At 34.9% G+C, this 13,649-nt stretch overlaps 1 protein-coding gene across 1 annotated transcript; it reads left to right on the plus strand.

Moving 5' to 3' along the window:
- Positions 1-1,027: 1,027 nt before the first annotated feature.
- LOC108223278 (vesicle-fusing ATPase) lies at positions 1,028-12,890 on the plus strand. The gene is made up of 21 exons (XM_064093411.1): positions 1,028-1,314; positions 1,963-2,059; positions 2,140-2,221; positions 2,631-2,681; positions 4,006-4,167; positions 4,335-4,489; positions 4,589-4,697; positions 5,782-5,881; positions 5,953-6,008; positions 6,779-6,844; positions 6,935-7,017; positions 7,180-7,313; positions 7,719-7,929; positions 8,582-8,713; positions 8,782-8,842; positions 8,940-8,999; positions 9,313-9,371; positions 9,462-9,549; positions 10,849-10,971; positions 11,927-11,992; positions 12,481-12,890. Exons 1-21 carry the CDS (start codon positions 1,155-1,157, stop codon positions 12,622-12,624), a joined length of 2,199 nt encoding a protein of 732 aa, XP_063949481.1. The 5' UTR covers positions 1,028-1,154; the 3' UTR covers positions 12,625-12,890.
- The last annotated feature ends 759 nt before the right edge of the window (positions 12,891-13,649 follow it).

Below are 13,649 nucleotides of genomic sequence, written 5' to 3' on the forward strand. Positions count from 1 at the left end.
TTTTGACATATAGAATCTCATGGCATGTCAATCGAACATCATGTATGTGGTTACGTTTGTTTTTAAGTTTCATTGTACGAGTGATCAATGAGATGCGATCATCTGTTAAAAGATAACAACATTCCCACGGTACAAACTTTGAATAAAAAGCAGAGTCTGAAGAGGGTAAAATGTACGCAGGCCATGCCCGTACCCTTAAAGTAGAGAGGCCGTTTTCGTGAGACCCCCGATTTAGTGCATAATAAATAAACTAGTGTGTCGCAAAATCCATAATTCTGTTACATGGGACTTACGTGTGTCGCAAAGTCCTCCGCCAATTGAATGATTTGAACGCTTTTCGAAATATGATAACTTGAAAATGGATCCGCCTCGAATATGCTGCTAAACGAAAACAAACACCCATGTGCCGGAAGAAGTTTATGATTACTGACTAGAGTGGTGAAATATCAATCAAGACAGTTACAAGAAGAAGAGAGAATGATGTTCCCTGCCAGATACTGTGCACGTCTCCCTCATAAGTCGAATAAATTTATGGGAAAAGTCTTAAAACAATTGATGCAAAGAAGTGAAGAAGAAGACACGGAGAAGAAAAATAGACGGGAGGGATGAACGGAGGAAAACGACACAATACTCGTCAGTATTCAAGTATTCACCCTAATTTTAGGACGCCATTCCATAGCAATTCTCATCATCATCATCGATCTTTCATGGCGATGTTAATCTCTTACTGTAGATATAGTGTTCGTAGCGTTCAAGAAGGCGTGAATGTATTTTCTTGTAGTCGTGTCTCTCAATTCTTGATTTTTCTCTCAATTCTTGATTTTATTTCCAAGTAGTTGATGCTAAACACCAATTTAATTTAAGTATTCTAGTAACTCAACAAAAATACATTTATCTCACAAACAAAAACAAACAAATTCGACAATTTAGCTGACCCCACCCACACATAAATATCCCAAAACAAACGATCCCATACAAATATCAAAAGTTCAAAACGCTTTAAAAACTGGCCCAGTTAGGTATAGTAGCCCAAACAAAAGCCCCTGTTCTTCACTTTCGAACCAGCCCAGACGCTCCATTTCTTCCAAACGAAGCAAAAACAAAACAAAACGAAACTAAAATCAACTCAAAAATCAAATTAAATCAAAGCAGCAATGGGGAGTCGATCGATGATCGTGGTGAGCACGCCAGGCAAAGATCTCGTTTACAGTAACTTAGCCTACTGCTCTGCCTCAGATCTTCGCCAATTCGCCGTCGCCGGATCTCAATCTCGCTTTCTCGCGCTCGTCGGCGATGTTTTCGTGCTCTCTCTTTCATATCCTCCCATACATTTTGCGTTGTAGTTGTGATTAAGTTGAATTTGTGCGAGATCAGTTTGTTCCGAGCGTGTTTATTATTTGTTGGTATCGTGATTAGAGATGATTGTTAAGTAGAATTTGCGTGAGATCAGTTTTGTTATGAGTCGTGTTTATGTTAATTGTGTTATGTGTATGTGCCTAATTGATTTAGTAACTTCAGTTGTGGCGATAAATACCGAAACTCGTTTCGTAAATCAGAAAGAGGATATGTGTGATCAGTTTTGTTGTGAGTCATGTTTATGTTAATTGTGTTATGTGTATGTTCCTATTGATCTAGTAAGTTCAGTTGCGGCGATAATTATGGAAACCAGTTTCGTTTCGTAAATTAGGAGGATTATGCACGGGAATATGATGAATTATTTTACCTGACATTTCTGTAGTTCTATAGCTGCATTAGTTTTGAAGTGTATTTATGTTGATTGATGAGTGGTATGGTGCATACAAGGGCAATGTGCAGTGTCTGTACTTGTGCGAGTGATATATTGTAGTTTATGTTTGATATCTCGAGAGTGGAATCTTTTTCTTCTCTCGAGGCAAGGATATGTATATTGTAATTGTTGCTACTACTTTTTATAGAGTTTTCTGTTTCCTTAACTTTGACATACTGCTCATGACGGTATTCAAAATGGCCAAATTGGACTCAATTCGATTCAACGTCGTTATGCAAGAGTTTCTACTGGAGACAGTATATCAGTCAGCAGGTTTGTTGATGTTGGCTTATTTGGGGTTTCAACTGTATTTTTCCTATTCATTGATGGTCTATGTATGCGTATTTGTACAGATTTTCTCCACCTGAAATATTTGACCTTGCTCTGCTTACTCTTGAACTGGAGTTCGTGAAAAAAGGGACTAAAGAAGAACATGTATGTTTTTCTATTACATTCTAGTTTTATGTGCATTTTTTTACTTCCTATGTTGTCAAAGGTGTATATAACTACCGTGCTCCATTTGCTCTTGCGGACATAAATATCCACTCAAACTTCTAGTAACTGGGAGTTATATTAGTATCCGGATAACAATTAGAATTGCTTTTTTTTATTTGTTTACGACAAAACTTGACCTATCTATTTACTTGGTGGAAATTATCTTAAAATAAAATATAAAAAAGTTGCGCATACTATCTAACAGTTAGTTTTACCAGGCAGGAACATATGGATCGTAGAATGTATTCAGTAGTGGCATGGTTTATGCTTGGTCATCACAGCCACATTGTATAATGTGATGTCATGTCTTTATTTGATCCAATTGATCAACTAGAATATTTTCTTGTAGGTTGATGCTGTTTTGTTGGCGCAACAAATTCGAAAGAGATATAGTAATCAGGTAAGATCACCAGTTCCATATATATTTTTTTTAATTATGTTTGGCATCCCATCGATCTGAAATTTCCTAATAGCAGAATTTCATTTCATTTATTTTTAATTATGTTTGGTATCTCATCGATCTGAGATTTTCCTAATAGCAGTGAATTTTAATCACTTAACAATTAATAAACAATGCCAAGATTTTGTATATGGGAAGCACCGTGGAATATCCCAAATATGTTGGAATAGTTAGCTCTAACTCTCTTTGATAGTTTCCGAATAATTATTCTCCGGTGACAGTATTATACTTTTGATTACAATCTGTGATAACAGCTACAAAACAGTGACTATCGTCAAAACGTAATCCTGAGTTTCAGCTTGATGTGCGTTGAATATGAACCTTTTTATTATTCAGATTTGCAGAAGGAATACCATGGGTCCCAATCAATATCTTAGGAAAAACTGCTTGTCAACAATCAAATCATGGAAATGCAATCTTCCAACAATAAGTTATCATGAGAGAACTATAACTCTAACAAAGTAAAGCCTAAACAGCCTGTCTGAAATTAGTATAATCCAACCCATGAAGTAAATTAAGTATGATCGATTAATAGATAAAGTGTAACATACCTGTAACATCCCACATTGGTAAGATAAAGATTATTTGGACCTTTTATAAGTACATGCAAATAACTAATGTATACTACTTTGCTAGCACCTGTGGGCCGGCCTGCTGCGGGTTGTTGGGTCCGATATGCATTTGGTTGTTGGGTTGAGATGTTATAAATGGTATCAGAGCTCTACACGGCCGAAAGTGCAGAGACACTGCCCGAGTTTCGTAAGTTTGATTGTGGGCTCGACGACGACGTCGAGCATATAAGAGGGGGTGTTTGTAACATCCCACATCGATTAGATACAAAGTATTTGCCTATTTGGACTCTTTATAAGCATAAGCAAATAACTAATGTGTACCAATTCGCTAGCATTTTTAGGCCGACTTGTGGTGGGTTGTTGGGTTCAGTATGCATTCGGTTGTTGGCTTGAGATGTTATATAAAGGGCGATGTTTATCTGTATTAATATCCTCTTACTTAAAGTTTGTTGTCAGTTCTTATTTTCTAGAAAGGGGCAAATGAACATTTATGTTTTGAGTATTTGAGTATTATTAGCTTGACGAGTCAAATTATTATTTTTTATATTAAAGGAGTCCTTTGTATCTACCTATCTGAATCAACTAACTTCAGATATTGCTTTAACCATTCACTGCCTTTCCATTTAAATGCCTTCAATTTTGCACATGCTTAATTAATTTGGCAATTTACGTTTAGTTACTGTTGAATGCAGGTTATGACTACAGGACAAAGAGTAACATTTGAATATCATGGAAATAATTACATTTTCACCGTCAACGGGGCTAGCGTAGAGGGGGAAGACAAATCAGAGAGAGGGATGATCACAGATGATACATACATTGTGTTTGAAACACAAAGCTCTAGTGGAATAAAGGTACTTATGTGATTGCTGATGTCAAAATTATATTATGGCTGTTTGGCTGGATATCCTTTGCTTCCTTTATATTTATCCTTATATAGTATAATTAGTTGAAAATACTATATGGCTAGGGTAATCTCTAGAATGGTAATATTTAAGTCATATTTATGCTATCTATGCAGATTGCCAACCAGCGTGAAGGTGCTAGCAGCAACATATTCAAGCATAAAGAGTTTAACCTTCAGTCTTTAGGTATAGGTGGATTGAGTGCAGAGTTTGCAGATATATTTCGAAGAGCATTTGCCTCAAGGGTTTTCCCTCCACATGTGACTTCGAAGTAAATGAGTACTTAAATATATTTGCAACACAACTGATTTAGTATGAGTTGTCATTAATATTAGTCAATAGTTTGATGATAAAATTTTGCACAATATAGGCTGGGCATCAAACATGTCAAGGGAATGCTGCTTTATGGACCTCCTGGTACTGGAAAGACTCTAATGGCTCGCCAAATTGGAAAAATGTTAAATGGCAAGGACCCTAAGGTGTGCAATTGAGGCTTTTACTAGGTTTTACTCCATGTTTAATGTGTTACATACTTGCATTATACCTATAATGAAATATATGTGATTCAGTTACAAACTAGTCTAATTCTACTCATATTTATTATTTATATGCATCTACATTCCTTACTTTTCAGACCTAACGAGATAACCATGTATTTTATTTGTATCTATCATGTCCTTCCGAAGTTATAATAGAAAATTTTATTTGCATTAGAAGTAGTAAATTATGTAAAATATGTATTCCAACGTAATACATATATTTTTCTTTTGCGCGTGGAAAATAATATAGATCGATATCCAGAAATATGACCAAAACCAAGGTTAATAGACACTTGAAGAAGAAACTAGACTATGATAGGCCTTATTTATTTATTTATTTATTTATTAACTAATGAAGTGATTATGCTTCTTTAACAATTTCACATTCTTATAAATTCTGCTGAGCTATCTAATTTGGAAACTATATGAAAAATAATTATCTTCATACAAAATTTTTAGAGGTCGTCGCGGTCCACATAAGTTGTAGAATTTAACCAGATCTTTTAACAATATTGTTCAGTTTATTGGTTCTTTTGGTAGTCCACATATTATGATTTTTCATCTCGTACTAAATAAAATGGAAAGAATTCACACAATTGAGCTTATTTATGGACCTTGTATCTGATCCCTCATGTGGTTCTGTGCATGAAAGTGAACGAGATGGCAGTTTTAATTTTATGACCATATTATTATGTACTAAAATTTTGTCTCCAGTGATGTTTCAAGAAGTACATAGGTACTTCGAGAATAGTTTAGAATTGTATGTATCCACATAATTTTTCCTCAATTTTTATATAACGTAAAATGTAGGTGTTATTTGTTTTTATTGTGGATATTAAATTTTGGAAGAAGTTTAAACTATCTTACATTCATATAATAGGATGCATAGTAATTTTAACATGGAGATGTGATACATGAACATAGTTTTATTAACACGGAGAACAACAAATGAATTATATTGTTTGAGTATAGAGTTATGTGGTCATGTTTGTGTAAGCTGGACTGATGAATCCTAAATTTTCAGATTGTCAATGGGCCTGAAGTTTTGAGTAAGTTTGTTGGGGAGACGGAAAAGAATGTAAGAGATTTATTTGCAGACGCTGAACAGGATCAAAGATCAAAAGGTAAGGAGTATATGTTTACTAGATCACGTATCGGTTTTGTCCTACGACATAACATCTATTTTTCTTTTTAGGGGATCAAAGTGAATTACATGTTATCATCTTCGATGAAATTGATGCGATTTGTAAGGTAAATTCAGTTTTGGAAATCCTGATGAATAAGATTGCAACACATTAGTTTCATATAAGAAAGACGACTGTTCTCTCCTTTTTCATTAACATTGGTTTTCCCAAAATTTTCTGCTGTTATATCTTTGACAGCATGAAAGGATTTTATAGATCAAATTCATGTTTGATATGTGAATAATTGTTAAATGCAAACTTAAAGAATAGAAAAAATGTTAGACCTTGGCACTTGGGTATCTGGGAAGGCACAATTTGAAATCATTTAGAGTTTCTTGTATGAGTAAGTTGTGTTTGTCTTACAATTCTAATTTGGCCAACAACGTATATTGATTACTTTTCTGTTGCCGAAAGTAAATCTTTAAATAACAAGTCTTTCGTTTCCTCATAGTAATAACTATAAATTTATGTTTTAGTTCCTTAAGCTAAGATTTTTTGAATGCCTTCTAGAGTGGAATCAGAGAATCACAAAGCTAGTGACAAAAGCATTTGCTTTGTCCTCTTCTTTGTTGCTCGGGTTATATTGTGTATGAGTTACCTGTTTTAGAACTGTAGATTTATCAATAAGATTCTTCCACTTCCAAATAATTTACATTTCTTGAGTTGTCTTTGCGAGCAGCTGTTATCTTAAGCTACACATCATTAATTTCTTTAACGGACGGACACACACACACACACACACAATGATAGGTAAACTAGAATGGCCCTTGTTTCTGTAGGCCGATGATGTGGAAAGTTGCTAAAATATTTATGTTATTTTTTGGGTAATCTTTGCAGTCCAGAGGTTCAACTAGAGATGGTACTGGAGTTCATGATAGTATTGTCAACCAGCTTCTTACAAAGGTTAGTACTAAGGATTAGGTTGTATTCATAAGATAATTCACAATGAACTAATTGAAGTGATCAACTTACTGGACGTCTTTTTCTTTCTAGATAGATGGTGTGGAGTCTCTAAACAATGTGCTGCTTATTGGGATGACCAACAGGAAGGATCTGCTTGATGAAGCACTTTTAAGGTGATGTCAGCTATCCTCGTAATGTTGCCTTGTGCTATGAATGATAGTTCTTCATTTTCCCCTCTATAAAATTATATTATCATGCTCTACATCGTGGCCTGCGTAATTATTTCAATTGATATATACATATCAGTTTGTTAACTGTTAGATTCTTGGTTTTAGGCCCGGACGTTTAGAAGTCCAAGTGGAGATTAGTCTTCCAGACGAGAATGGGCGTTTACAAATCCTTCAAATTCACACAAACAAAATGAAGGAGAGTTCCTTTCTTGCTCCTGATGTGAACTTGCAAGAGCTTGGTAATTGTCTCATTTCTTTCTGTGTGGCATAGCATAATGTATAGAAAACAAATTCATTTTTGCACCGGGTACATGAGTACCAGGCTTATATGTGACCTATAGATATCACCTCGAATTTTTTATATGGTTCTGGTCTGGTATTTATCATATCCCTTGTGTCATTATACTGAAAATGAAGTTAACATGTGATGCATAAATGATTCTTACGGTCAAGAGGTTTGTACCTCAAGTGATTGATCTTCTATTTGCATTATGGTATGTTTTTAATATTTGACATAATATATCAACCGAACGAGAAACAAAGGTCTTATTCAGTAGTAATATAGTGTTCTGCTATCTTTTTGCTCTCTAGTTTCTGGTTCTCCAGGTACTAATGTTGACATAAAAAATTATCCATGAGTGCAGCTGCCCGGACAAAAAATTATAGCGGAGCAGAACTAGAAGGGGTCGTGAAAAGTGCTGTATCCTATGCTTTAAACCGGCAGCTAAATCTGGAAGATCTTACCAAACCTGTGGACGAGGATAATATTAAAGTTACTATGGAAGATTTTCTTAATGCCCTTCATGAAATTATTCCCGCATTTGGAGCATCTACTGATGATCTTGAACGTTGCAGGTATGAGTATATGACTGCTTTAGTACCTGGGATTTCTTTCACTTCCAAGCATGTAGTTACAACTTTCTTTTAGCTGCAATAAAAATGTAGTCATATCCAGCCAGACTATTTTCTTGCACTGATATTGCACAACTGAACTCTAAGAGCTATGTCATGTAGCCTTCAGTGATTTTGAGTTTTAAACTTTAAAAGTTCTCCCACTCAAAACTTAGCAACTGACATGATATTGTGCTTTTTAAATACCAAGGCTGATGATTTTTCTTTATTTTGATAACATTTACAAAAAAAACTTATATTTGATATGAATTTTGTTGCTTTATGTTTTTCTGTGACAAATTTACCATTTGATTGCTACCATGAATCAGCTCAGTTGGCATTTCCAAGAATATAGTGATACTTATATATTGCATTCCCAGCTCCATGCAACATCTATCAGTGCAGTCCTAGACTTGCTTATGCTTAATATTCATTTGTGCATGTTTTGCCTTAACAAGAACCTCATTCTTCACTTAATTGATTAGAGTACATTTACAGAACCAGCGGGGAAGCCTTAAAATTTGTGACTGCAAGAATGATGCACAGTTCACTCCATATATAAAAAATATCAGGCCAACTCAATACCACACTTACACTATATAATTGCTTCTTGCAGACTCAATGGCATAGTGGAGTGTGGCGGGCGACATGAGCACATATTTAAAAGAACTATGCTACTAGCAGAGCAAGTCAAAGTTAGCAGAGGAAGTCCCCTTGTTACATGTTTGTTGGAAGGCCCAAGTGGCAGGTAAATGTGGTTTATCATTTGCTAAAATTAGATTTTGTGGTCTTCTTACCTGTGATTTCAACGAACAGTGGGAAGACTGCAATGTCAGCTACTGTTGGGATCGGCAGTGATTTCCCCTACGTCAAGATAGTAAGTGGCTTTCAGTATCATGTTAAAACAATTATTTTCCTTGCTTATTTGCTTCTCTTTCACGGATGTTTTTATAAGTATTTCTTCCTGTGATTAGGTTTCAGCTGAAACAATGATCGGCCTCAGTGAAAGCACTAAATGTGCCCAGATCGTCAAGGTTTATAATTTACTGTAGATCATAATGTTTTCCATCTACTTTGCAAATATATTTGTAGTTTGTTGATATTATATTTAGGGGTTTAAATTGGTAGCCAATGCAGTACTTGTCACTACAATTGAGAAGAAGTATACTCTTTTCTGAAAATCATATCAAGTACTTTGCTTTAGAAACTTAGTTCGGGCTGCTAATTTGGTACCCCCATCATTACTCTGCTTGTAAATGAGCATTATATCTTCATATGCAAGAAGCTTGCAAGCAATTCCATAAACAGAATGATTTTTAAAGCACTTATGTGAAATGTTCTTTCTAGGTATTCGAGGATGCTTATAGGTCACCATTAAGCATTATTATCCTTGACGATATTGAAAGGTAATGACTATTGATCATAGACACTGAACCATCAGGCAGTTATGCTCTTGCTGAAAATAATAATAAACGTTCTCTGTGATCACATTGCAGGCTTCTGGAATACGTTGCGATTGGTCCACGGTTTTCAAATTTAATTTCCCAAACTTTATTGGTCCTGCTTAAACGGCTTCCTCCAAAGGTCATTCTGCAGTTTTATTTTTTTCTTTTATACAATTCTTATTTTAATATATTATCCGTTTGATCATTGATGGTTATCTGAGGTTGGAAGCATTTGTCGTCTATGTCCTTTACATTCTCTTCATCTTTATAAACTTATTCCTCTTTGATTAAAAGATAGTAGATAGGTGATATTAGATCTTTGGATAATCTTTCTTTTTGTGACCCTCTTGCATCCTCTTGCATCCTTGTTCCTCTATGATTGAAAGATAGGTGATATTTGATCTTCGAATAAGTTTTCTTCCTCTTTGCTTATCCTGCTATTATGTTGTGGCGGGTAATGAAGTATAAACTTAGTTCTTAATTTAATTTTGTTTTTCGATAATTAAACACACTCACACACCCCTCGTCTTTGACAAGATTTGAACCATCGACATCACATAAAGATCGCGATAGAGATACTATACTATTATCTATTAGGACTCTAGAATTAAGGTATATGGTAAATGGTAATAGATATCTACTAGGAATTTAGACATTTATATTATCTACTTGATTTTTTTAGTAAATAGTTGAATTATATTTAATGTATGGAAATTAGCATATGCATATGTGGGCTAGTAGTTCATTGAATGTGTAGCAGCCTGTATATGTAAAGCTAATGGTTTCCAGGCCATTGAGCTATTGTTATTAGGGTCTCTATTCCTATCAACGTATTGTAATCCCCACTTATTGTCTTAGACTTGGTCAGTATACAGTGATATTATGTTAACATTAAACCAAGTCTCTTCTCGGGTTGCCCCTTCTGTGGTTGGGATTCTCTTGATGTAGTGGATTGTTTCCGCTTAATCCACCCAACATGATCTTTTATTTTTTTTCTTTATTTTTCATACATCATTATTTCTACAATTTGTGCCGCTCATCTTTTTTTAGTCATAATTGAATACTATTGAGTGATACATGTTTGATAATCTGTGGATTTCTGTGTATTTTAAAGGAATTTCTGCGGAGATAGGTTATATCCCTTGTTTTCAACCCTTTCCTGATGTGTACCTGCATCGTGTTGGTTTTCCTCATTTTTGGTATTCACCAGCCTTGGTCCCCCTCTTTTATCTACCCTATGAGAACTTTTCGGTTATCATGATGCTCAAATGGAGGCAAGGAAGAAGTTGTTTTGTGTCTAGTCCTAACTATTATGATTTTTCTGCTTTCCCTGGGTCACCAAGTTCTCGAAAATTGATTATGTATATTGCTCTATAATTCCTTGTCTTGTTTTGTACACTAGCTGTGGGATCCGACTTCTTTCATTCTTATATTCCAGGGAAAAAAAATTCTGGTCATTGGAACTACAAGTGAGCTGAACTTTTTGGATTCTGTTGGTCTTCAAGATGCTTTTTCGGTCACATACAATGTCCCAACTCTGAAAACAGAAGATGCGAAAAAGGTACAGTATCTTATCTTGCTGGTTATATATATATTTTTTATAGGAAGATTATTATAGTTTTTAATTTATGCACACTGGTTGGTTTTTAGACAAAGTATTTCTTGTATAAAAAAAATGAGGTTACGACGAAGCACTATGATAATAATTAATATAGGTGATGGACTCTGCACTAACACATGACAAGGTGAAGTTTCCGGTTTTAATAATAACGATCCAACTCAAATCCCATAACCACACCAAGTGTCATGTCCGGTGGACATAAGTCTGTTATATGATGTGGTGGTGCAGGGCTGTAACTATGATTAGTTAGTTTTGTAGTATATATTTATATAATATGCTCTCTGTATAAAAATGGGATGTACCTTTGTTTATTCAACTCCCTTGAAATCTGTGGTTGTGTGGCCTCTTGTGATATAAATCATAGGGGATCAACTACTCATTAATATCACCTAGGTGTGTACTGCCTTGATCAAGCTTAAACTTGCCATTAGGCGGCAGCAGCAGAGTTATGTAAAATGTTGCCTTTTTTGTTGAAAAGAATAGTAAACTCAGCACTTCTGCAAGGCCAATGTTGGCAGGACCAGAAATACACCATGTAAGTGTGCATGTAGGTGTACTAGATGATAAGGAACGAAAAAAAAGTGAGATCTAGTTTCATCATAATAGGCCTTGGCCTTTTATTTTCTCAAAAAGAAGGCCGGGCCTCTTTAAAAATGTGTAGAGGGTAGTTGATTCTTGATAGGATGTTTCACTAAATATAAAGTAAGAAGTTCCTGAAAGGTATTTGTCACGTATTCCGCATGTCAATTTATTGACATTCAGAACACACATTGCTATATGAATTCTGACATTTGAATTAATACTTTTTGCATATTTCTTGTTAACAATTGTTTTTTTAGTAAGATAAATGTTTGGATCAATATTTATTTTGGTGCAATTCACTTTCTTAATGCAGGTCTTGGAACAGCTAAATGTTTTCGCAGAGGAAGATATTGATTCTGCTGCAGAGGCCCTAAATGATGTAAGCACAATATCTTGATATATAAATCACGCATTAGATTATTAGAAAAACATAATGCTGTCATCACTTAAAAATCTTTCTGTAACAACCTTTGCCAGAAAATATGATCCGGGATCTCATTTGAATGTTGTGTTTGCTTTGGGAGAATGGAATGGATTTGGATGATATATATGTGTGTGTGTGTGTGTGTGTGTGCGTGTGTATTAGAAGAAAAAGTAGGAAGATTAGAAAAAAAGAGTGATAGCAAATTATATATGATGAGATCTGGCCAGAAAATGGCTATGATAGAGAAAGGATCATTCCTCTCTTTTTTTCTTTTTTTTTTTTGTGTGTGGGGAGGATAGCGCTTTAGTTTAATTAGAGGAAGTAGAAAATTACATACAGTTCCAATTTCATTCATGCCAACACACACAACACAAGTGTGAAGTAGACTTCTGATAAATGGGGGCCATAAGTTTTAACTTTTTCTTTTGCTGTGCTTGTTTTAGATGCCAATCAAGAAGATATACATGGTGATTGAAATGGCTGCTCAAGGAGAAGAAGGTGGCGGAGCAGAAGCTATTTACTCTGGGAAAGAGAAGATCAAACTTATGCATTTCTATGATTGTCTACAAGATGTTATCCGGTATTAAATGCAGTATCCCTTCTTCTGGTGGTGTGAACAGCAGTTTTGTAAATTTTGCATTACGAGATTATATTCATTTGACTAATATCCTTGGTCAAAGTTATAGCTGGGTGAGGAGTTATACTCAAGGTGATTATAGTTTTGGTGAAGTTATACTTGAGGTTATATGAGTTGCATGGTATTCTTCTGATCTGTTGTGTTGTAACTTATAAGGACTTAGTTACCCTGTGGGCCGAATATTATTGATTTATTATCATTCCTCTTTTTCCAGTATACTGCTCTTTGTTCATATTATAAGCAAGGTTCTACGTTCCTATATAGAGTTTCTAAACCGTACATGTCGGGTTGATAAGGTAAGGGGCATGGCCCCCAATATTTTTTTTGTTTTTTTACATATTGTTCCCGTATAAATTTTACAAAATTATAGAAGCGCTCGCGGATGTTTTCCGAAAATTTACTTGGTGTCCTAGATACAAAACATCCTAGATCAGTAGATCCAATGTACCCCTGCCTTCGTGTCTAATCTCCTTTGAACCTGGGTCCTGCTTGAAGTAGAGAGCCTACAACTTGAGAATGATCTACAAGTATAATTATTATATTAAATCATCAATTTTTGTGGACAACAAAAAAGAATATTATACTTTTGGACTATGGAACGAAACAAAGGCATTGATTGAGACATGTATGGAGAAGAAAGTTGAAAAGGATCGAAGAAGATGGGCATGCTTTAGTTGCTGCAATACACATACATGATAGTGGTACATTTCATACTCTCGTGCAGTAGACATTGACGTTGAAAATACGAACGAAAGGCTACGATCTGTTTGGCAATAACACTAGTACAAAAAAAGGTTTATTATTTGAAGAAGCAATAATTATTAGCTACACAAATATAAAGGGAATACATAAATCAATTCAAAACAGAATTTCCTGGAATTTATATGATTTTTCTGGAAATAAAAGGAATCAGTGGTCTTCAAGACTTCGATATCTTTTCTACAAATGTGGTTCTTTGTTATACGGGACAAAAGG

This window comes from Daucus carota, chromosome 5 (genome assembly GCF_001625215.2).
Source record: "Daucus carota subsp. sativus chromosome 5, DH1 v3.0, whole genome shotgun sequence".
NCBI lineage: Eukaryota > Viridiplantae > Streptophyta > Magnoliopsida > Apiales > Apiaceae > Daucus > Daucus carota.

Excerpts from the sequence above, each read along its gene's own strand:
- LOC108223278 (XM_064093411.1), top strand. The coding sequence starts at position 1,155 with ATGGGGAGTCGATCGATGATCGTGGTGAGCACGCCAGGCAAAGATCTC. Across the intron at positions 9,000-9,312 it reads AATGTGCCCAGATCGTCAAG|GTATTCGAGGATGCTTATAG; the intron begins GTTTATAATTTA and ends TGTTCTTTCTAG. Across the intron at positions 11,993-12,480 it reads CTGCAGAGGCCCTAAATGAT|ATGCCAATCAAGAAGATATA; the intron begins GTAAGCACAATA and ends TGCTTGTTTTAG.